The sequence below is a fragment of the Microtus pennsylvanicus genome, chromosome 5 (genome assembly GCF_037038515.1).
Source record: "Microtus pennsylvanicus isolate mMicPen1 chromosome 5, mMicPen1.hap1, whole genome shotgun sequence".
NCBI lineage: Eukaryota > Metazoa > Chordata > Mammalia > Rodentia > Cricetidae > Microtus > Microtus pennsylvanicus.
The window spans coordinates 131,384,577-131,407,531 of record NC_134583.1 but is presented as its reverse complement, the minus strand read 5'-3'; the positions used below and the strand labels follow the sequence as shown (position 1 = coordinate 131,407,531).

The 22,955-nt window shown below is 43.1% G+C and overlaps 1 protein-coding gene across 3 annotated transcripts in view; it reads right to left on the bottom strand.

Annotated features, from left to right (window-relative positions):
- Mxi1 (MAX interactor 1, dimerization protein) overlaps positions 1–22,955 on the bottom strand; it is a 66,661-nt gene that overhangs the window by 4,379 nt on the left and 39,327 nt on the right. For all 3 annotated transcript variants that reach the window (XM_075974377.1, XM_075974380.1, XM_075974378.1), the window contains exon 4: positions 395–509. In XM_075974377.1, coding sequence (XP_075830492.1) covers positions 395–509 — 115 coding nt within the window. The remainder of the gene's footprint in view (positions 1–394; positions 510–22,955) is intronic.

Here is a 22,955-nt window from a genome sequence, read left to right as displayed (position 1 = left end):
TAAGAAGGAACTATAAAAGTCCATGAGGTAACCTTCACAAAAGAGAAACCTCCCGCAGTGTGGTATCTGATGGAAAAATACTGAGAGATACGCCAGATAACGTCATCTCCACAAGAGGGCACAGCGGCCTTCCTTCTGGGTATCAGAAAGGTAATTATTATTGCCCTAGTGTTCTCAGGTCTAAGTGGTCACACTGTCAAAAAAATAATTTCAGTTAATCATGTTACGTTGTTCCATCAGATCAGCTGGTAAGATTTTTTGCAAAGGTTTCTCTTGAGGTCAGTGCAGAAAGAGGATTGTCCAGAGAGCTGCACCCAAGCACGACTAGGAATCACTGCTAATGATTAACCCAGGACCCGGAGACTGGGGCAAAGCTGGAAGTGGACATTCTCACCTTGATGTGTGCTTTGGCTTTGTTGAGCAAACCGAGGGTTGTATGCCTGGTGCAGTCTGGACCCAGTGGGATCAGAACTTTCAAGCGTTCTAAACACAGGCGCAGGTGAGCTCGCCTGAAAAAGACATCATCAAATTAGCACAGCCTGGGTATTCCACTAGACACACACAGTTATTCAACCAACAACCACACCTCACTCCTAACTGTTCAGAGTACCTGCACTCGCAGGGGTAGGGGTCCCTGATTCCGTCCCTGCCACTTCCGTCCTTTGTAGACAAAGTTACTTGACATTATCACCTCCCAGGGATTAGTTTTTTCTCCAGTCTGTTCCATAAACTCCCTACTGTACTACCAACGTGAACAAGAAGATTAGAGCACTAGAACTCTATTTGAGTGCCTAGAAACACAGGCTAGAGCAGGGTTCCAGTACGGCACCTCAAGGAGATATAAAATGCATAATGGAGACAGCGAAGCTGCGTGACTAAGTAGGTGGGTTTTTTTTTTTTTTGTTTGTTTGTTTTTTGGTTTTTCGAGACAGGGTTTCTCTGTGGTTTTGGAGCCTGTCCTGGAACTAGCTCTTGTAGACCAGGCTGGTCTCGAACTCACAGAGATCCACCTGCCTCTGCCTCCCGAGTGCTGGGATTAAAGGCGTGCGCCACCACCGCCCGGCTGGGTAGGTGGGTTTTACAGTCAACACTGAAGTCCTCCGTGTCCTATCCTAAGTGGATTAGTACCCATCAGCTAAACTCTCTCTCTTCCATTCTCGTGACTTACCCTGGTTTTCTATACAAGGAAAAGGGGCGACAGAATTATTTACTTAAAGTCCTGAATTCTGTGACAGACCATTCTCTGGGAAAATCAGAGGGAATTTTTCCTGAATATGCTACCAAAGAACCTCATGGATTTGCCTTCCTGAACAATAAGCAAGTACGTAACAAGGGCGTGAAAACACCACTGCTCTCCCTGTCTGAGCCTGTGCTCCACCACCCCTAACAGTTCAGCAGTGTGCAGGGTGTGCAGTGTGTGGACTCCTTTGGGGCTGGATAGGAATTTTTTGCAACAGCCTGAGTAGCAGGAATAAAGTAAGCCCTTACTTTCCTCTCAAAGGAGACTAAAATGGTTTCATTAGCTCACTGAGTTTTAATACAACAGCATCAAGTGAATATTTCAAATGTAGCAATTAGAAAGAGGAGTAAGAAAAGGTGATGTGTGGCCATTATGTCCCCAAGAGTGAGGATAATTGAGGGTAGCGAGGTCAGAGGTTGGGCTGATGAACTGCCAGGACTATCTCAGCGCCCACAGACCCAGCTACAATCTGAACAGATTCCAGAACTCATCATGTTAAGTCTAATAACTGATGCCAGGCTGCAACTGGACATACTTAATGTAGATAAAGTAATGTTTTTATTTCTCCATGTTTAACCATTTTGAAGTACTAACCCTAACTCTCTCAGGTGAGGAGGTGGACATGGTAAGCAGACTAAAATCCAGATCAAAACCACACATGTGGTGAAAGTGCCTTCAAACGCTTCATTAGGGTGGCTGTGGTGTCTGCCTAGCAGTATCTTCCTATGGCCTGGCTCCAGGGAGCAATGGAGGCTGCTGCCTTTCTTAGTAATTAGAGGCTCTGCTCTGAATTCAGCCTCTTCATAAACAAAGCAACTACTAAAATTAAGGAAGCATGTCAGAGGAGTGGTGATGTGTGATTCCCCTCTGAATGCTGTGATTACCATTACTAAATAAAGAAACTTCTTTGGACCTATAGCAGGGCAGAACTTAGATAGGCAGGGACAACTAAACTGAATGCTGGGAGGAAAAAGGAAGAGTCAGAGAGAAGCCATGTAGCCCTGCTGGAGCCGGAAGAAACTTTACCCGGTAAGCCATAGTCACGTGGCAATACACAGGTTACTTGAAATGGGTTAAATTAATATGTAAGAATTAGCCAATAAGAAGCTATAGAGCTAATGGGCCAAGCAGTGATTTAATTAATACGGTGTCTGTGTGGTTATTTGGGGGCTGAGCAGCCAGAACGAAACAAGCGGCCACACCTCACAACAGAGCGGCTCTACTGGTTTTGTTCAAACTCCTCAACTCCAGAACTCTGGGGTATGCAGCAAATTATCTTTTAACATCCTAGTTTTTAAAGCTAGTTCTATGCTGATTTAGAACAGGGCAATTCATACTCTTGTTTCATCATGCTGAAAATAACAACTGGAAGGGTCGGTGTTAGTCCCAGAACATCAAATTTAAAGGGGAAAACCAGGAAGAGGCTAATACTAGGTTTAAAGGAAGAGTTGAAAGGCGCGTTCATCTTTCCCCTGCCGTGTTCTTTTTGTGTAGCCAGCACCATGTCAGACATTTACTTGGTAGAGGAAAGCAAAATAACAACAACAGTAATAGTTTAAAATAAATGAAAACGTTGACGGGTTTTTGGTCCTGACCCCAGCGCGCCCCACTTACCTCACTCACGCTGGATGAGTCAAGAAACTACCAAGCAAACAATCTAAATTTGGGGGGGATTTACTGGAGGGCATGGCAGGCCCTTAAAAGGAGGTGAAACTTGGTTTTGGAAATGTAAGGATAATGAATCTGTCTATGAAGAAGCAAGGATTTTTCAGGTAATTACAGGGGGAAAAGGGACCTAAATAGACTGCTACTATGGGCTAGAGACAAGGGTCAGTGATAAATGACCACCAACAATACACCAGACCCTGGTTCAATCCCCAGGGCTGAAAACAGCTAAATGATCAAAAAAAAAAAAAAAAACAAACAACAACAAAAAAAAAGCAAAAACAGAAACCCATCTAAAACAAACCCTGTAAGCTGATGAATGCCTTCGTTTCTTTCATGCAAGAGAAAACAGCTGAGGTGGCGTTCTATAAGAACATACCAACTAAGTTCAATAATCTCGGAGTCTTATTAAATTACTTAAACGTATTAAGTAATAAACCAAGAGAAAAAGTTTGAATGAAGTTTGCCCAAAATGAATAGAGAAGGCAAAATTTCATTCTGAAAAAGGTTTTCATAGCCATCATTTCTTCAGTCACATAAATATACTCCAAGATCAATATCCACCAAGAAAGCATACCCAGAAATGCCATGCCCACAGGTCAGGGACACCATTCTCCACACCTGAGGAATTCAGTTCTCCAAAGGAAGGGTCTGAATGAAGGCTCACCAGTGAGCCAGGTGCATTCCTAAGGGAAGAGGCATGTCTGTGGACGCTAAATACTACTTCCTCGAGTTTCCATACTTGAAAGTGAAATAGGTGTTTGGAAAGAAAGCAAGGAAGGTCTACTGGCCGTTGAGGGCCACCAGCTGGCCAAGAGGGAGCAGTGCTTTCCAGAATCCCACATGTCTACTGCCACCCCCTTCTAAAGCAGCGGGCACGCTCCGCTTATAAACCTAAGGTGAGTCAGCCCTTCCTTGCTGTGTAAGTTTTCTCTCTACAGCAAATTCTGAGAAAAAGAACCTCACGGCCACTCCGTCCACTTACCACACTGCCTCTCTGTAGCCTTTACCCCATGTCTCTGTGGCTACCTAGATATAGGCTCAGCCCCAAAGACCTAGACAGGCCTGTCTTCTGATGCCATCTGGTCTTTCCCATGTGACTGGTGGCTCAGAAACCTCCTGTTAGGGGTTGCCAAATTGTGGGCCACAAGAGACACAGAAGGTCTGGTTTGATTTGCAAATCCATACTCACTGAGGAAAACCAAGCATATAATGATGTTTTTCAAAGCCTCTAAGAAGAACTGATATCCAGAACCACGTTTTGTAAAAGGTATGGCCCTGCGCATCACACTGTAAGATCGATGGAATTAGACTTGATGGAAGATGTTTTGCTTTTTGTTGTTTTTTCTTTTAATGTTAACTTTCTGGTTAGCGCTCACTGAACTTTCATTTAACACTGTTAACTATAATGTTTAAGTCGGCAAGGCTGGAGACGGATACTGCCACAGGGGCCGGCGTTTGAGGAAAACCCAGTCTGCTAGTTAAGACTGGAAGCATGGAGAGAGTACAAACACACTCCTATTTTCAAAGATGCTTTGAAGTCAGATTTAAAGTGAGATTTTTCAAGTAGCAATTCCTAGCCAATAACTCTATTAGAAAAGCCTATCAAAACTGCTCACACCTTCAAAATGGACAAGCCCCTTACAGGAAAAAAAAAAGCAAAAGAAAACAACAAAAAACCAGTTGGCATCTGTCTGCCTTTATTTTGGCCGGGTGGGATCATTTTCCCCCGAAGGAACCAATGTCTTTTATTCCAATCCTTGTGTGAAGTGCAGTCCTGAACAGGGCATCACAAAACAAACGGGGTGTTTTAAAGGGTAGGTGCACCAACTAAAAGCAGCATATATAGGTGGTGGAAGAAAGGATCCCCTTTCAGAAAACAACAAGAAAATAAAAAACTAAACAACAACAACCATGATATGGTAGTGGTTTTGATTCTGGTGTTTCCTGATTCCTCTCTAGAAACTCCAATCCCCCTGCCCAACAGTGAGAAACCTAACCCTGCTGGCCCCACAAACAGTGCTGGTTGATGCCCCGGGAGGCACAGTCCTTCATTCTTCTACTGTGGGTTGCCGAGACTCTGCCAAGTAACTGCATCAGAATGGAAAGCAAGTGCAGGGTAGGGTTCCCCTCTGCTGAACGTTACGCAATGGGCGCAATGGGCCGGGAGTCCTCCCGGGAGCCGTATTCTTCAAGCTCGCTGGCCAGTGGCCAGGTTCCTCACTCCCTCCACGCTCCTGCATATGACAGCCGTTAGCTGCTATCCTACATATTCTATAGACACAAGTTTCTCTATAATTTAATGTATTGAGAATCTCTAAAGATAGACAAAAATCTGTCTGCTTACTCTAAAAACTAGCATTAAAAATGGATCCAGATAAATCAAGCACACTGCTTTCTGCTCATGAATTTTATTTATGAAAACATATATGATCATATTCTGTTCACCTTATTCTGTTTATGAAACAAGGATGCTCGACAAGCTGCTCCCATAAACCAGTATCTGGTGACTGTGCTTCGTCTACAGCTCACGACTCCACTGTACGCCCAGGTAGTAACCTGGCAAGTGGTCTTTCCCTAGTGTGAGACCTGACCATGGCAGCCATGGGGCTCAATGACAACAAAAGAGCTGGGACCCTCTTCAAACTTTTCAAAAAGAAACTGCTTTTACTTCATAGTCTTCTCAGCTGGTATCATAAAATAGCCAAGTATCAACAAGGGTCACAAATGAAGTTCACACACACACACACACACACACACACACACACACCATATTGTTAACTTTGGCATGAAAGGGCTCATCTATATACTGGAACTTGAAACGTAGCTGGACTAGACATAAATTCATGACCTCTCTGTACTCCGACCCCTAGCCCACTAAGAATATCATTACACCTACTGGAAAACCTTTAAAGACAACTTGCTCACAATAAATCTAAGTAGTTCGGAGGGTGGGCTATGCACACCCCTGGAGATATTCCTCATTGAGCCAGAGGGTATCTGAAGACCTAAGGTTAAATATGGTGTCTTCCAGAAGTCATATTTTTCTTTAAAAAATCTGGGAAAACATTATTTACATACAAGTAAGTAGACCCAATCCAAATGCACTTAGAAGAAGGGGGGCCGGAGAGATGGCTGTAAGAGTGTTAGCAGTACTACACCGCTCTGCAGAGGACTGGAGTTCAGTTCCCAGTACCACCACCTGCAACTCCAGCTCCAGGGGATCTAACAATGTCCTCTGTCCTCCAAAGGTGTCTGCATTCATGTGCATATCCCCACACACAGAGTAAAGGCGTCTGCATTCATGTGCATATCCCCCCACACAGAGTAAAGGCGTCTGCATTCATGTGCATATCCCCCCATACAGAGTAAAGGCGTCTGCATTCATGTGCATATCCCCCCACACAGAGTAAAGGCGTCTGCATTCATGTGCATATCCCCCCACACAGAGTAAAGGCGTCTGCATTCATGTGCATATCCCCACACACAGAGTAAAGGCGTCTGCATTCATGTGCATATCCCCACACACAGAGTAAAGGCGTCTGCATTCATGTGCATATCCCCCCACACAGAGTAAAGGCGTCTGCATTCATGTGCATATACCCACACAGAGATCACACATATGCGCACAATTTAAAAATTTTAAGACGGGCAGTGGTAGCGCAGGACTCTAATCCCAGCACTCAGGAGGCAGAGGCGGGCAGATCTCTGTGAGTTCCAGGCCAGCCTGGTCTACAAGAGCTAGTTCCAGGACAGTCAGGGGTATAAAACACAATTAAACTCTCTCTGAAAAACAAACAAACAGGCTTAATTAAAAACAAGCCACCAATCATCACATTATATCAAATATCTAAGACCTCAGAAATCTGTGTTCAAAGTGCTAAGTAAAGCTTTGGACTTGAGAATGTCATTTCTGACCAATGGCTGAGATTATGTATCTCAAAGACTTGGAGAGCAAAGAATGGACAGGGGAGCAGTGCTAAGAAAAATGAGACAGAGACAAGGTGAGAGAGAGAGAGAGAGAGAGAGAGAGAGAGAGAGAGAGAGACAGAGAGAGAGAGACAGAGACAAGGTGTGTGAGAGAGAGAGAGACAAGGTGAGAGAGAGACAGACAGAGAGAGAGACAGAGACAAGGTGAGAGAGAGACAGAGACAGAGAGAGAGACAGAGAGACAGAGAGAGAGACAGAGACAAGGTGAGAGAGAGAGACAAGGTGTGAGAGAGAGAGACAGAGAGACAAGGTGAGAGAGAGACAGAGAGACAGAGACAAGGTGAGAGAGAGAGAAGGTGAGAGAGAGACAGAGAGAGAGAGACAGAGAGAGAGAGACAGAGACAAGGTGAGAGAGAGACAGAGAGAGAGAGAGAGAGAGAGAGAGAGAGAAATGTGTAAAGGAAGTGGTAAAGTGGTAATCTGAGCACTTGACAAATTATGACAAATGTATATGTAGGCTGGAACTCAGAGGTAGGAACCTCAAGGGCCAGTGCCATCCCATCAGGAAGCAAGCCCCACCTGCCAACAGCTGAGTTAGAAACTATAAAGATCTTCAAAGTTGCCAACAGCAATCTTTGCCCCTTTGAAGATGCAGTGTTGCTCTCTGCTTCCTACCTGCAGCCACATTTCCCACACCCATTCCCTTGTGGATCTCATCCACACCCAAGCATGCTTTTAGCCCTGCCCACCGTCTGGACTGCCTCTCTCGCCACTGTCCAAACGGTGGGCACTTAATACAATTTTGCTTTTCAAATCTTGCTATGTAAACCATGCTGGCCTCTCAATTCCTGAATGTTGGGATTACAGGTGTGTGCAACCACACCCAGTCATCTGTTAGAATTTTCAACTCACAGTCAAACTAATGTTTCTCTCGTGAGACTTTCCTTTGCATATGACTTTAATAGTTAATACTAGGGTTCTGTATTAATTATACTGCTTTTTAAGAGATGTATTTGTATGTTCCCTGAATGTGTGTAGGTGCAACACCATGTCTGTGCAATGCACACAGAGGCCAGAAGACAACATTTAGAGTTCCTGGGTCTGGAGCGACAGACCATTGTGGCACAGACCCTATGGATGCTGGGAACCAAAGCCCAGTCCTCTCTGCAAGAGCATCGAGAGCTCTTAACCACTAAGCCATCTTTCCAGCCCCAAGCATATTATATTCTAGTGATATTAAATTTATACTTTTTATTATTTTAATTTTCCCAATACTCAAGTGAGCACATAAAGGGAGAAGAAGTAAACTTCTAGTACATGTATGTGGATCCCTCTCCCTCACCAAAGTTGGCCTAGTAATCAATTCTAGAGTCCATCAACAGTATAACTGGATGTTAGGGCAGCATTTGTGAGATTTGCTTCTAAATAAATAACACTGATGCAATTATAATCACTACATGCTAAGGTGTGATCTACCAAAGAAATAAGAAACTGACAAATCTTCAACCTGATTAGAGTTGATATCTCTTTTAATAACAGTAGAAGGTTGACAAACAGGACTCATGACGGCGGCTGGAGAGATGTCCGGCAGGTAAGAGGGCTTCCTCTTCTATTAGAAGACCAGGAGCTCAGATCCGCTCAAAGGGCTCCAGTGCTCCCTTCTGATGACTGTGGGCACCCATATTCATACTCACGTTTTCTCTCTTCCATATACTTTCAAAATCACACCCATGAATAGGTTAACTTTATCAAAGTATTTACAGTGATAAGAAGCTAGCACAACAATGCCAAATGAAATTTAGAAATTAAAGTTCCATTTTTGGGCCAATTTCAAGTTTTTGACTTTATAGTTTTTAGAAAGCAGAAAATTTCTTTAAAATTTTGAGTTCAAGGGCTGGAGAGAAGGCTCAACTGTTACGAGCACTTGCTGCTCTTGCAGGGGATACGGGGTTTGGTTCCACGGGCACCAGGCATGCATGTGGGCACAGACATGAGTGCAAGCAGAACATTCATACACTTATATTGGAAATACATTTTAAAAAGAATTTCAAGTGCAAGTAGTAGTAACAATTACAAGTATAATGGCCCAAAAGCAATCATGAAGAAAACAAAATAGAAAACAAATAGATTAAAAACCTAGGTATAAGGAAAAAAAGTCGAAAAATTCATATTCAGTGATGTAGAGGAAGAAAACAGTAATAAAATCCCGACAGCTTTCATGTTTTGTTCTAGACAAGGTCTCTCTATATAGCCCTGGCTGTCTTAGATCACTCTGCGGCTGGCCTCAAACTCAGAAATCCACCTGCCTCTGCTTCCCGAGTGCTGGGAGTAAGGGCGTGCGCACCACGACATTCAGATGACTTATCTTTACACGGAGTTTTCAAGACTAGCAGGTAGAACACACAAATGATTGCTTCTTGTTAAATATTCTGCATTCATCTCTAAAGAAAAGTTAGCTTTTTTCCTTTTTTAGAAAAACAAAAAAACAAAACTGTGACTTTTGTTCCGCAGATGGGCCTGGCACTCACTCACCATCTTCACCACCATGCCAGGCTCAAGACCTCATTTTAGACAGCCTGCCTCACTCAGGGGGAAAAAATCATTAAGATCTTGTTCTAGAAGCAAATGCTCTTCACTGGAAATCCCAGCCGGAGCCTCCAGCGCTTAAGACGTAACAAGAACGGCTCGCTCATGTGCACTCTGTGCTCAGTCCACTTTCTATGCCTTCGGCCTCTCTCTACCTGTTTATAAGGGTTTGGGGTTGTTGGGTTTTTTCTTTTTCTTTTCTTTAAACAAAAACAAAACCCAGCTTCATCATTCATTCAGCATATTTCTCCAGTCACACAAGAACTTTCTGTATTCCAGGTTTCAAGGTCTGGGAAAATAGGGCTACATCGCTGGAGAAAACAGTGGCAATTTGTTCTAAATACAAAATAGCTTATTTTCTTTTGGCAACTCTCCAGGGTTTCAGGGGAGGGAAAGGATACTACTCTCTGGAGGGATCAGGCTCTGGACCTGGACTACTGTCAAAACTTAGCTGTGGGTGCGAGAGATTTTTTTTTTTTAATTATCTTTCACATCAGTTTGGAAACAGATTAAAGACTTCTGCCTTATTAACAGTTTTTTATTCTTCAGTCTTTTGTGGGTGTTCATCCCTTTTCTGGCAGCCCCCATTGGCTGGTTTAATGGTACCAAGGGGCTGAGCAGTATTACTGTCCAGAGGAAAAAGCATTCTCTCACAGGGACTGGGAAAGCAGTCTGCAATCACAACAGTAGCTACTTGTTAATTTTCTATTTGAAACACAGTGATGTCAATAGCATTGTACCCTGCCAGCAACCATGGGGTAAAGTACATTCTGAAACCAAAACAAACTTCCTACGTGCTGGCAAATCAGATGGGAGATGCAGAGATAAGCTGCTGTGAGACACGAGATGCTGCGAGAATTAAATCTCCTCCACACCAGCTCAAGGCAAACTCTCACAACGAACCCCACTCCAACCCAGAGCCAGGCACAACCGCTCTACTGCAACCAATCAAACTGCCGTTCAGGAGGCAGAGAAGTGGCGATCTTATACAGCACAAGCAACCTTGAAGCCTGCTTCATGATTTAACCGTTTAGAAGCTAAAAGTGACAATGGAAGCCTGGAAGCCTGTGTCCTTTGGAATGGCCCCATTTCTCAGCTGTGTTAGTATAACAGCTCGTTTTAAGGGGGTATATAAACGTAGGAAGAAAGACATGATTTATTAAATGAACAAGAGCAAGCCTAGGATTGACGCGCCCCCGAAATGTGGATGTTTAGTTTGCCCCGAGCACAAGGAACCTGAGATGGAGAGAGCCGGGTGATTCGCAGGGGGAAGCACGCTCACCACTAGCAGATGGCAAACGGTTTGACACTGCTGGACACCCGCCAATTCAGTTAAGCTAGCTCGGATTATTTTTAAAGTCCCGTTTTATTGTAATTTTCCCCAAATCAAAACGTTGTGGTTTGTTTGGGGGAGGGGAGGGGTGATGAAATTTAGGACAGGAAATGGACAACAAAGAACAAATGTTGGCCAACGTGTTTTGCTTCACAAACTTAAAGCATTAACAGGCCGTTCAGAACCTCTGGGAAAGTAAAGCTCACAGAATGTAAGATACGCCACATCTCAGTAATGACACAGAACTGATGTTTTGATACGTCATCTTATTTCTAAATTACTCCATTGTCAGAGTTTTGTCTTTCATTACCCTACAGCACATGTGTGTCCCTAACCACAGAGCCCAAATGAACAGAAATTTCTGAATTTCCTTCGGAGGTAGCCTAGCATAGCAAAACACCTGGCGTCAAGCGGGACCCTTTGGTGAAGTTCTTCAGTGTGTAGTAGGGACTGACCAGCAAGTCCTTCTAAAGCAAGCACAATGGAATGTGCCTTAAGGACTGTATCTTTTTTTTTTTTTTGGATTTTTCGAGACAGGGTTTCTCCGTAGCTTTTGGTTCCTGTCCTGGAACTAGCTCTTATAGACCAGGCTGGCCTCGAACTCACAGAGATCCGCATGCCTCTGCCTCCCGAGTGCTGGGATTAAAGGCGTGCGCCACCAACGCCCGGCTCAGCACTGTATCTTTTAAAACTGTATTTTTAAACGCTTTCTCTGAAGAGAAGAAGGTTCCCTAAGGGACTGAGCCAAAGTTGCTGACTTAAAGCACACGGTCACAGCTCTGTATCTGAGCTGCTTCTATCTGCATTTGTCTGAGTCCAGTCAGACTCTGCTGGAAAAGCTCATGGAATATAAAGTGAGAGAGGGACGGGAACTCCAGGACTACCCTGTGTTCCTCCAGGCTTAGCTCAATGTTGCTAATTTTCCATATACAATTTGCTTTATCGGTAAGATTTCCCTGGTTTTATATACTTTTAGTCGACAGATAACTGCACACTTTGATCACATCAATAGAAGAATTCATTTAACTCCATGGATCTGAGAGAAAGGAGAAGCCAAGTGGAGGGAAACTTGTTCCGTTAGCTCTGACAGTGAAAACCCGCGATCCATCACAGCAGATGAGAAGACTACCAGGGCTGCACACGGCTACAACAAGAAGTGAAAACCGCTGTCCAGCCGGAGAAGCCGATAGGGCTTGGACACTATGCTTGCCAAACCTGTCTACATATATTTCCTCTCAAATAATGAAGGGTCAAAGGCCTGAAACAGCATTTGGGGTCACCAACATCTGTTATTCGCAAAAGATATGGGCAGGATCCTTTGAAATGCTGAAATACTCAATATTTATTTATTCGATTTTTCTTTAAAAACACCAGAATTTACCACTGCAAGCCAAGAAAACCACGCTCACTCCTCATATGACCCAACATAGAGCAATAAAAAATGCTTTCAGGAGCTTTATGAGAACTCAGCATCCAGCTGTTCTAAGGAAGAGTCTTCTCCTTTGCAAGCCCCTCGGCTCTACCTAACCTGTGCTATAACCTGTGCTATGTTCGCCTGCAAAGGCGGAATTTCTAATTGAAAAGGAAACTTACGGGGGCTGGAGAGAAGGCTCAGTGGTTAAGAGCACTGACAGTTCTTCCAGAGGTCTTGAGTTCAATTCCTAGCAACCACATGATGGCTCACGGCCATCTATAGCAGAATCTTCTGATACACAGGTGTGCAATATACATAATAAATCGCAAAACTTATTTTTTTTAAAAAAAGAAACTTACTTGGAAGAGACTGAATTTTCTTTCTCTTTTTAGTTTTACAAAATACAAGGTGTTCTATAAAGGAATAGTTGTAGGGGCTGGAGAGATGGCTCAGCAGTTAAGAGCACTAGCCAGAGGTCCTGAGTTCAATTCCAGCCACCACCAACAACTGTAAAGGACTAATTGTGAAAAGTGCTGGACTAAAATGAGCCAAAGAGTTTAAAGACATATAGGCATAATGACTCTACTCACAGTGACAATCCAAACACTCGAGAGCTTTGCGCTTATCAGTGGCACCAGTGAATGGTACAACCCAGAGAAGCTTCCACCTGGCCATGACCCAAACGTTACACACACCCATCATCTTATAAAGCCCAAAGTGCTGGGGACGCAGCCCCACCGCTCCTATTACAACAGAATGGCGCCCAACGTGGATGACTGAACTCCACGTAAAGCCTGAGAAGGCTTGGGAAAGAATGGAGTAAAGCATGATTTCTTGGTAGCAGCAGTTTCTCCAGTCTGCTCTGCTTGCTAGAGGCAAGCAAGCGCTCTCATCTAAGAGAGGCTTCCTGACTCAGCTTTAGCTGCAAAACCGTGCAGCTCTTTTAAGAGGTCCTGCCACAAAACACTTAAACGGTGTTGGTGAAAAGCTGAATGCATGCTTTTCGGTTTTCAGCCGTAGCAGGAATAAAGTTGTGCTGTTTTAAAATGCTGGCATTCTGGGCCATCCTGCCAGGGCAAACTCTGACTGTTTGAGGCAGGAGGGCCGACTACAGAGAGAGGACTTGAGTGTTGTCTGTGGACATAATGCTACAGCTTACTTGCAGGCAGGGACCTTGAAATGCCATAGAGTTGTGGCGGTAAACATGGCTACAGCCAATACCTCAGCCATGAGGCTGGAAAGCTAAGGAATGGGCTGGATCCAGCCGTCAAAGCCACAGTTTTAGTCCTACTGAGATTGCTTGGCAAATTAAAGACTGTATATATCAAAAAAGAGATATATACAGTAAAAGAAAGATTCAAAGTCAAAGAAAATGTTTAAATGATTTACAGTGTGTTAAAAATATATGCAAGCTAAAAGTTAAAGTTCTTAAAAGTAAAAAAATAAGGAAGAAAGAGAGTAGTTGAGTGTGGTAGTACACACCTTTAATCCCAACACTTGGGAGGCAGAGGGAGATTGACCTCTGTGACTTCAAGGTGTGGTAGCACATGCCTTTAATCCCAGTGCCTAGAAGGCAGAGATGAACAGATCTCTGTGAGTTCAAGGTGTAGTAGTGTACACCTTTAATCCCAATGCCTGGGAGGCAGAGACAGGTGGATCTCTGAGAGTTCAAGGACAGCCTGGTCTACAGAGTTGTTCCAGGTCAAAGATATACGGAGAACCTGTCTCAAAAAGCAAAAAGTTAAAAGTAAAGCCGCACAAAGATGGAAAATACACAGAAAATCTTGATACTGTATGCTATTATGCTCTCTTTGAATTGTTTTAATAGTGAGGAAGGAGCAACATCTGCTAAAAGATATTTGTTTATAAATGCTGCTGAACTAATCCAACGTAGAGATTTTGAAAATACCTTGACTTTAAAATTTGGATCTAAGAACATGATATTTTGGAAAGGAGTTTCTTCTTTTGTTTTCACAGAGGATGAGACCCTGTGGATTTCTTCTATTCCAATATGGTATGATGGACCATGCCCTCCTGAAGGGTTGATGTGAACACCTTCAAAAAATTACTTCACTCAACTGCTGACTGAGATGAACCTAGCACACATGTTATACCCTGAAATACCTGATTAACAGCACCCCCATAGAGCAGGAAGCAGTTTGGAGAGAAATAACTGTGCCCATGTTCCCATATATTGCTTATAAATGTTCTTTTACATTTAAAGGGGGATATGATATAGGTATGAATAATTTGCATTAGTATAGATTTTGCTTTATTGATAGAGATTTAAGGTCAATTTTGTTATATGTATATGTATTTCTGATCTTGATTAAGGTATTGTGATTGTGTAGTTCACTTAAAATGTAATGTATATAGGTTGTTAATAGATAATCATAATAGTCAAGTTTGTAGTCATGTTAGTTAAGATTTTCTAGATGTACATAAATATATTTTAGATAGGCATTCTTCATATCTTTCAAAGATTATAGAATATGGCATTTTAAATATTTTAATAACTTAGGGCTTTTCATGACAATGAGACATGTCTGCTCCTGGCAGCACCAATCTACTTCAAGAGGAAGATGGGCATCGAAGAGGTTCCTTATGGAGTTTGATAGCCATTTGGGTAAGAAATTGCTCTTGCCTGGACTATTGCATAAACTGGACACAGAGAACCCGCAGAGAGAGGACTACTGAACTTGCCTAAAGGTGAGATGATCTTTCGGGGTTCCTGATTCATAAAAGAGTCTGCGAGACATTCTGCAGGACACAATAGATAGTGACTGAACTGACTTTGAAATGTTCTGCTTCATGGAAATGTCTGCTGGGTACTATGGGCCTGAAGGCTGAAGATGGATGCCCCAGCGGTACAAAAGAACTATGGGTGACTGTCCAGGCAGCAAGATGTCTCTGTCATTTCTAGAATTTGGAAGTTGCTTTTTTCTTGTTTGCTTAGGTAATATTGTATCCTTCTGGAGTCTTTGATGGAGTTGAAGAATAGATAGATAGTTAATAGTTTTCCTTAGTTATGATAAAGATAAAATAGATGTAAATATTGTAATTTTTACTTGATAACTGTTTTGTTATATGTAATTTTGCTATGTTAAAGTTAAAGCCTTCTTTTTTGTTTAAACAGAAAAGGGGGAAATGATGTGGGAGTGTCATATATCAATCTGTTGATTTCATTGGTTAAGTAATACAGAAACTGCTTGACCCTGATAGGTTAAAACATAGGTGGGAGGAGTTAACAGAACAGAATGCTGGGAGGAAGAGGAAGTGAGCTCAGAGGCCATGCTCCCCTCTTCCGGGCAGACGCAATTGATGAAGCTCCGACCCAGGATGGACGTAGGCTAGAATCTTCCCGGTAAGCGCACCTAGGGGTGCTACACACATTATTAGAAATGGGATAGTCCAGGTGCGAGAGTTAGCCAAGAAGAGGCTAGATATAATGGGCCAAGCAGTGTTTAAAAGAATACAGTGTCCGTGTAATTATTTCGGGGCATAAGCTAGCAGGCGGCCGGGGTGCTGGGGACGCAGCCCCGCCGCTCCTATTACAACACAAAAGTGTTGTTTAAATTTGTTTTTATTTGTGGTTATAAGATCCTTTATAGTTAACATACATAAGTAGGACTGTCCTTTTCAAAAAAAAAAAAGAAAGAAAGAAAAATCTGGAAATTTTTCCTTTAAGTTGTAAAGTTTCCTAAAGTTTAGACATGGTTTTGGTGAAGAAATCTATGTGTATTTTACAATTTATAAATTACTCGCATATTCTAATTTAGCCTTTGCATTTCCAGATTATGAAATCTTTCTCATGTAGTTTTAGGGTCTTTCAAATGAGCCAGACTTGTTCCAATCACTTCTGATCAAAGTAGTGAAAAGCAGAGCATTCTGTGAAGTGTGTGTGTGTGTGTGTGTGTGTGTGTGTGTGTATGTGTGTGTGTGTGTGTGTGAGAGAGAGAGAGAGAGAGAGAGAGAGGGAGGGAGGGAGGGAGGGAGGGAGGGAGGGAGGGAGAGAGAGAGGGGGGGAGAGGGAGAGAGACGGGGAAGGAGGCAAGGAGGGAGAGGGAGGGAGAAAGGGAGGGAGAGAGAGAATGTGTGTGTGTGTGTGAGAGAGAGAGAGAGGGAGGGAGGGAGGGAGGGAGGGAGGGAGGGAGGGAGGGAGGGAGGAAGAGAGAATGTGCATCCGTGTGTGGGTTTTTGACATCCTAGGCCAGCATCAGTTCTTAGGCAAGCTTAAGACAGAGGGTTGGCGTGCTTTTAAGTTACAAAGCCTGCCTCAGGCAGGGCATGCTAGAGACTCAAATGAACATCTTCACCACTCATCTGAAACAGAATGGTGCTTAAAAGACTTAGGGCCCTGGCAAGTTCCCGTTACACATGTTGACCTCATTCTGTTCCAACACTGCCATAATTGTTAATCTTACTCCTGTAAGCCCCAAACAGCTAAAATCTTCAAGTGGAGTGTGGCAATCTCAAGTTTTGTTTATTTTCACAAGGCACTTGGGTCTTCACCAACATTTGCACCACAAAGAGAGGGAAAACTCTTCACGGGACAACTGTAACTATTAATGGCACTGCGATCACCTGCAAGGAGGGAATCTCACTAGAGACACAAACCACACCTGAGGGCGAGCCCACACCCACTAGCAGACGGAGAACACAAAACAAGCTCCATGGTATTTTTGGACTTTTTTTTCAGTTGTTTCCTCCAAATTTACTTTATAATTGGGCGGATACAAATTAATAAACAGAAATTAAGCAAGACATATGTAACTATTTAACAGAACCCGATAATCTAATTTCAGTATTTTCCAAGTTCATTTTTAAGTCTTTCCATCATGGGGTTTGTCGGGAAATTAAGCAACATATGAATGCTTCCGCTGGATGTCAATTGACTACTTATGACATAATTTCTTCTATAATGCAATTATGAAGAACCTTCAAGAAATTTTTCCATGTGAAAAAGTCCCAGTCAAATACTCAGCACCATATAAAGAGTCACTTCTGACTGGTCAGGAGGAGAGCACTGCTGCTCTCCATTTTCAACTACAGTATCACGGAGTCGAAGAACTAATCACCCTGAGAACAGAAGGAGAAATAAGCACATGCTAAATGGACAAAACATTTTTTTTTCGACTCCTAACACTTTGTTGGGGCACATCTATCTTGCTTTCTTTTGCCTGTATGTCATGGCCTCTAGATTTTGTGTTTTGATGGGTTTTGTTTGTACGAGTCTGTGTGTACACGTGTGCTTATATGTGTGTTGCTACATTTCTATGCTGTTTCTTTTTTTCTTTGTTTTGTTTTATCCTTGTTTGTCTTTTTTATTTGCTTGTCTGTTATTTTAACAGAAAGAGAAAGAAGACATGGAGCTGGAAGTGTGGGAAAGAATCTAGGAGGAGATGAGAGAGGAGAAACCATGACCAGAATACACTGTATGAATATAATTTTATTTTCAATTAAAAATGGCACTGTATAAACTTTGAGTGGGGATACCATCTTTAATTCCAGCACTTGGGGGGCTATAGAGAGATGGCTCAGTGGTTAAGAGCACCGGCTGTTCTTCCAGGGGACCCAGGTTCGATTCCCAGCACCCAGATAACAGCTCACAACTGCCTGTAACGCCTGTTCCAGGGGATCCGATATCCTCTCATAGACATACATGCAGGCAATGCTCATAAAATAAAAATACATAAATTATAATCCTAGCACTTGGGAACTGAGGCCCGAGGAAGACAAGTTCAAGGATACTGTTGACTATAGTGAGACCCTGTCTCAGAAAAACAGAAGACTATTTGAGCTGCCACGGACACAGCAGGGAAGCAATATAAACCAGATGAATAAAAGGCTGTACCCCATTCTCTGAAAACACTCAGGCGCCCGTCTATCTTATCTGGGCTGAACGGTTTGACTTCACCTCAGAGCAAGGGACAAACTACACTTGAATTCAAACAGACATACTGAAAACCCAAGACCTGTTCTAGTAAACTACTGGAATACTAGGCAGATCACAGAAATCAGCAAGCGTGACCAGGCTGTTCACACCAGCCGGAGTCCACAACAGCCCCCACAATGAGTTTACCTTAACTCCCATCTGCCACACTCGCAACCCAGCACCTAATTATATTCTTTACAGAGGCTTTGTAATAACATCTGTGCTCTACCTAGTTAGGTTATAATCAAGAGCAGGACCCAGGTCTTGTTATTTCGCTCTCCCTAGTAACTAGCAGAGTCCAACGTTAATAAGTACTTGTCGGTGGATTTGTAATTACCTCGAGGAGTTGTCAGTGCCGGGAACTAAGCCACTTCAAATGAACTCCTCTTTCCACCAGAGATTTCCAATCAGAAAACTCCATATTGAGGTTAATGGTATACAGGAGACACCAGCACAGATATGTGACAACTACTTATTACTAGTCGTCATAGATTAGTGTCCAAAGGAAGTTCAAAACAAACCCAAGGAGTTAGAGGAAAATCTTAAACCTGCATTTTGAGTATTTCCTATTTTCAATGTAAACTGGAATGGGGTAAATAGGAACGGGGTGCAGAGACCAAACTGTGTTACTCTGGGAACAGAGAACCTGCTCTTCCCCTGCTGCCCATTGCTGGGCCTGCAGAACCCCCGGCCCCTCTGGACCCCATGATTCCAGGCTCTATCAAGGGCACCGAGAAACCCTGGGTAGTAGGCTTCAGTTCACAGGAAACACGGGTTCATCGTACAAAGTGAAATTCAGACATGTTTGTAATCCAGATTTCCAAAATTTAAACAAAAAAATCCTAGACAGAGCTGGGCAGTGGAGGCACATACCAAAGCCACAGAGAAACCTTGTCTTGAAACCCCCCCAAATTAAATAAATAAATAAACAATCCTAGACAGAGATAAAATGGTATAAAGTAGTTTGTTTTGTTTTGTTTTTTGAGACAGGGTTTCTCTGTGTAGCGCTGGCTGTCATGGAACTAGCTTTTTTTTTTTTTTTTTTTTTTTTGGTTTTTCGAGACAGGGTTTCTCTGTGGCTTTGGAGCCTGTCCTGGAACTAGCTCTGTAGACCAGGCTGTTGTCGAACTCACGGAGATCCGCCTGCCTCTGCCTCCAGAGTACCAGGATTAGAGGCGTGCACCACCACCGCCCAGTCTGGTAAATTCTAAGACCAAATGAAACCAATTTTTGTTCTATTTATTTATGTGTATGTGGAGCACTCATGTGGCCTGCACATGGAGGTCAGAGGACAACTTGGGGAGCTGGTTCTCTCTCTACCATGTGGGTCCCAGGGACTGGACTCAGGTTGTCAGGCTTGGAGACAAGTGCCATTGCCTGCTGAGCCATCCCTCAGAGTCCAGTTCAACACTTTAAATGATAGGCAAATGCCAATTCATTTAAAAATACTCTGTGTGTGTGTGTGTGTGTGTGTGTGTGTGTGAGAGAGAGAGAGAGAGAGAGAGAGAGAGAGAGAGAGAATGAGAGAGCGAGAGAGAATGTGCAGAAGCACCTGATCACTCTGAAGCTGGAGAGAGAGAGACAGAGAGAGAGAGAGAGAGAGAGACAGAGAGAGACAGAGAGACAGAGAGCGAGAGAGAGAGAGCTCTGAACAGAATTCAGATCCTCTGGAAGAGCAGTACATGATCTTAACCACTGAGCCATCTCTCCCCAGCCCAATAACTCATCTTACACAAACTTATCTATCAGTTCTTAAAGGAGCCAAACACTTACTGCTGTTAGGCTAAAAAACAACTTCAAAGCCAACCTTGGTTTTTATGCCATTTATAGTAAAAGTCGAATTATAACTGAATACTTGGTCGGCTCTACCAGCTGAAACATGGAGGATGCACCACGGCATCTGCAGAAGTGTCCACTCGAGAGGCACTGTCTCGTGACACACACCCACTTTCGCAGTCACCACGTATTTCCTAAGTGGGTCATTTACCTAGAATATCCCATGGCGACAAACCGTTCTCTCTGAAGCAGGAGTGGGAAGGGAAGATGTTTGCAGGGCTGCAAGTATCTCGCTTTGTGTCTTCCTAAAATATTTTCTGTCTTGAAGCTGCAGGATTCACGAAGAAGAGGAGCACGAGAAGGAAGAACAGGAGGAGGCACAGCTAAATTTGACTTGACATTTAACTTCTTCCTTCTCCTTTAATCTGACAAAAGACGCAACCTGCTACAGAAAGTTATTTACTTCACTTGGGTACCTGTTAGTCAAAAGCACCTAAAAACTGAGTGCAAGGTCCTCGTGTTACCAAAGCCTGTGCTCACATGGGGTGCGTCCAGTCTAGAAGGGAGGTGTGTGCTCTCTAAAGAGACAGAGTCGTGCATATGACAAGTCAAAGAAGTGACATAAAAGGGAACTTTCAAGAGTTTAGAGGCTGCTATGTATGGTCAGGACAGGGTTTCTGAAAAATACATTGTCTTATATGTGCCTAGACGGTAGTGTGAGTGAGTTCTAGCTTGGGGATTAGGAAATCTAGGCCTCTGAGGACTAGTGTAGGCCAGATCAGTTTGATGATCTATGGAGACGTATGGATTGCTTTGCTATCGTTGCCTTTAAAAAAAAACCTTCATACACACACACACAACACATGCACACTTTCACAACTAAGGTGTCCCTGCTACAAGAACTCCAACCAGAAATAAAGTCAACATGGTATTTTCCCCATTAACAGGAGTGCCAAGGTGACACGTATCTCTTTTGGTCATGTACTTTCTCAGACATTTAATTATGCACAAATAAATAATTTTGCTTTGTGAGACACACATGATAAAAACTACAGAAACCTACTCTAACTCTGCTTTAAATACTATTAGTTAAAGCATTACTGAAAGTTCAGCCTAGCCAGTTTAAGGATTTCTTCCTAATAAGACAGGTGTTCTTTTTCCCAGAATGTGCTTGCTGTGCATAAAAGTGCACAGTATTTTTTTAAACAAATGTCCTACAAGCACACAGAACCTGTAGCTAAAACCAAATTAAGAAATGCTTTTCCCACCAAGGAATCCTCAACAGTCGGATGAGGGCAGACCAAAGCACTCACTGTTGAAACGGCTGTATCTCTGGGCTCTAGAAATAAAACTCTAATTTAGCAGCATGCATACAGAGGGTCAATGTCTAAAGGGAAATCAAGTTTATCTAAATGTCTGTGGGACACCATAGAGTCCAGAAAAAAAAAAGTACTCATTACCATGACCAAACACTTGTGATACACAGAACACATCAAATATTCTAGCGTGCCTTTAATCTCAGCACTTAGGAGGTAGAGGCAGGCAAGTGGTGGCTCTCTGTGCTCCAGGCCAGCCAGGGGTACAGACTGAGACTGTCTCAAAAAGATAAAATAATAAAAAAATAAAATTTTAAGACAAAGTTAAAATGATTTCTGAGATTTTTATCCTTTTACTATATATACATGAGTTTTCTTCATAAAAATGTTTAACCATTTGCAAACAATAAGAAATGAGTAAGATCTCGCAAAGCGTAAACTTTATCAAGAACACTGGTTCCTTTTATCTATGTCTGGGCCCTTGTCTGTGTAGTACACAATACCACAGTGCACAGGAGGAGGCACCAAGCATCTCAAAAAAGAGACTTGTTTTCTGCCATGTAAAAAAATCCCAAAAAATGTTCCCACTTGTAAATTTAGATCATATACTTTGCTTACATTTCAATAATTCATTAAATTTTCTATTGCCCTCTATGAAATTATCACTCATGCTGAGATCTCAAGAGTATTTTATATATTCCTCAGTTTTCCTTAGTAACTATAATTTGATACACTGGCTGGGTAGATAGAGTGCGTCTGTACGTTTGAACCCAGGGCCTCACGACAGACAAACATTCTACCACTGAGGAGACGTCTAAGGTTGAGGCGTACATAGTGACTGAGAGCTAGAAGAAAGGCTTCCCAACAGAAAAAACAAGCACGAAGTCCTCAGGCAAGCACAGTGCTTCCGTGGGGTGGGGTGGAGCACAGGAAACAGGGACTCTCCTATGGGACGTTAGTCATGGGACTCGCAGGCCACAGGTTTTGTGATTTAATTAGAAGGCAGGTGAGGGGCTGCACAGAGAAATGCCACGACCCACAGCATACTCGGGAAGCCCACACCTGCTGCTCTGAGACTAGAAAGACACCGAGCAGTGGCAGGTAACAATACTCTGAGTACTTCTCAGCCTGTCCTCTTCCGTCCCCAGACCTTTTACTTCACGGACCATCTCAAAAGCACCGAACCGGTCTCCCATCTTCTATAGCTACATTTTATTTCATCATTAATTACTAATTGGTCTCAGGTACCCAAGGCTGGCCTCAAATTGGCTACGTAGTAGGGGCTAGCCTTCACGTCCTGATAGGACAGAAATCTTAGAAGAGCAACACCAGCTGGTAAGGCCCCTCCTCTGTCAATGCTTTGGTCACCCCTTTATCTTCCCTACAAAACCTCAAATCCTCTTGGTTGGGTAATTATTTCGGTGGCACACTTACCTAGCCTGGGGCCCTGCGGTTCCATTCCCAACACTACAAGAACAAACACAAGCCTCAAATATCACTGCCAACCAAATGAAGTACAAGCACCACCCCACAGCCCAATCCCACACTGCTTTTCTGGTCTTACCTCCTATTAGTAATGTGACGGACTCTGCTAACCCACCAATCAACGTGATCTATTACTTTCTGGACATAATTTGTATTGCATATGCACATGTGTATGATGTATATGAGAGCGTGGGCACACGGGCCACAGTGCACATGGGAAGGTCAGAGGGTAACCTGTGAAACAAAGTCTGTCCCTCCACAGTGGATCCCGGGCT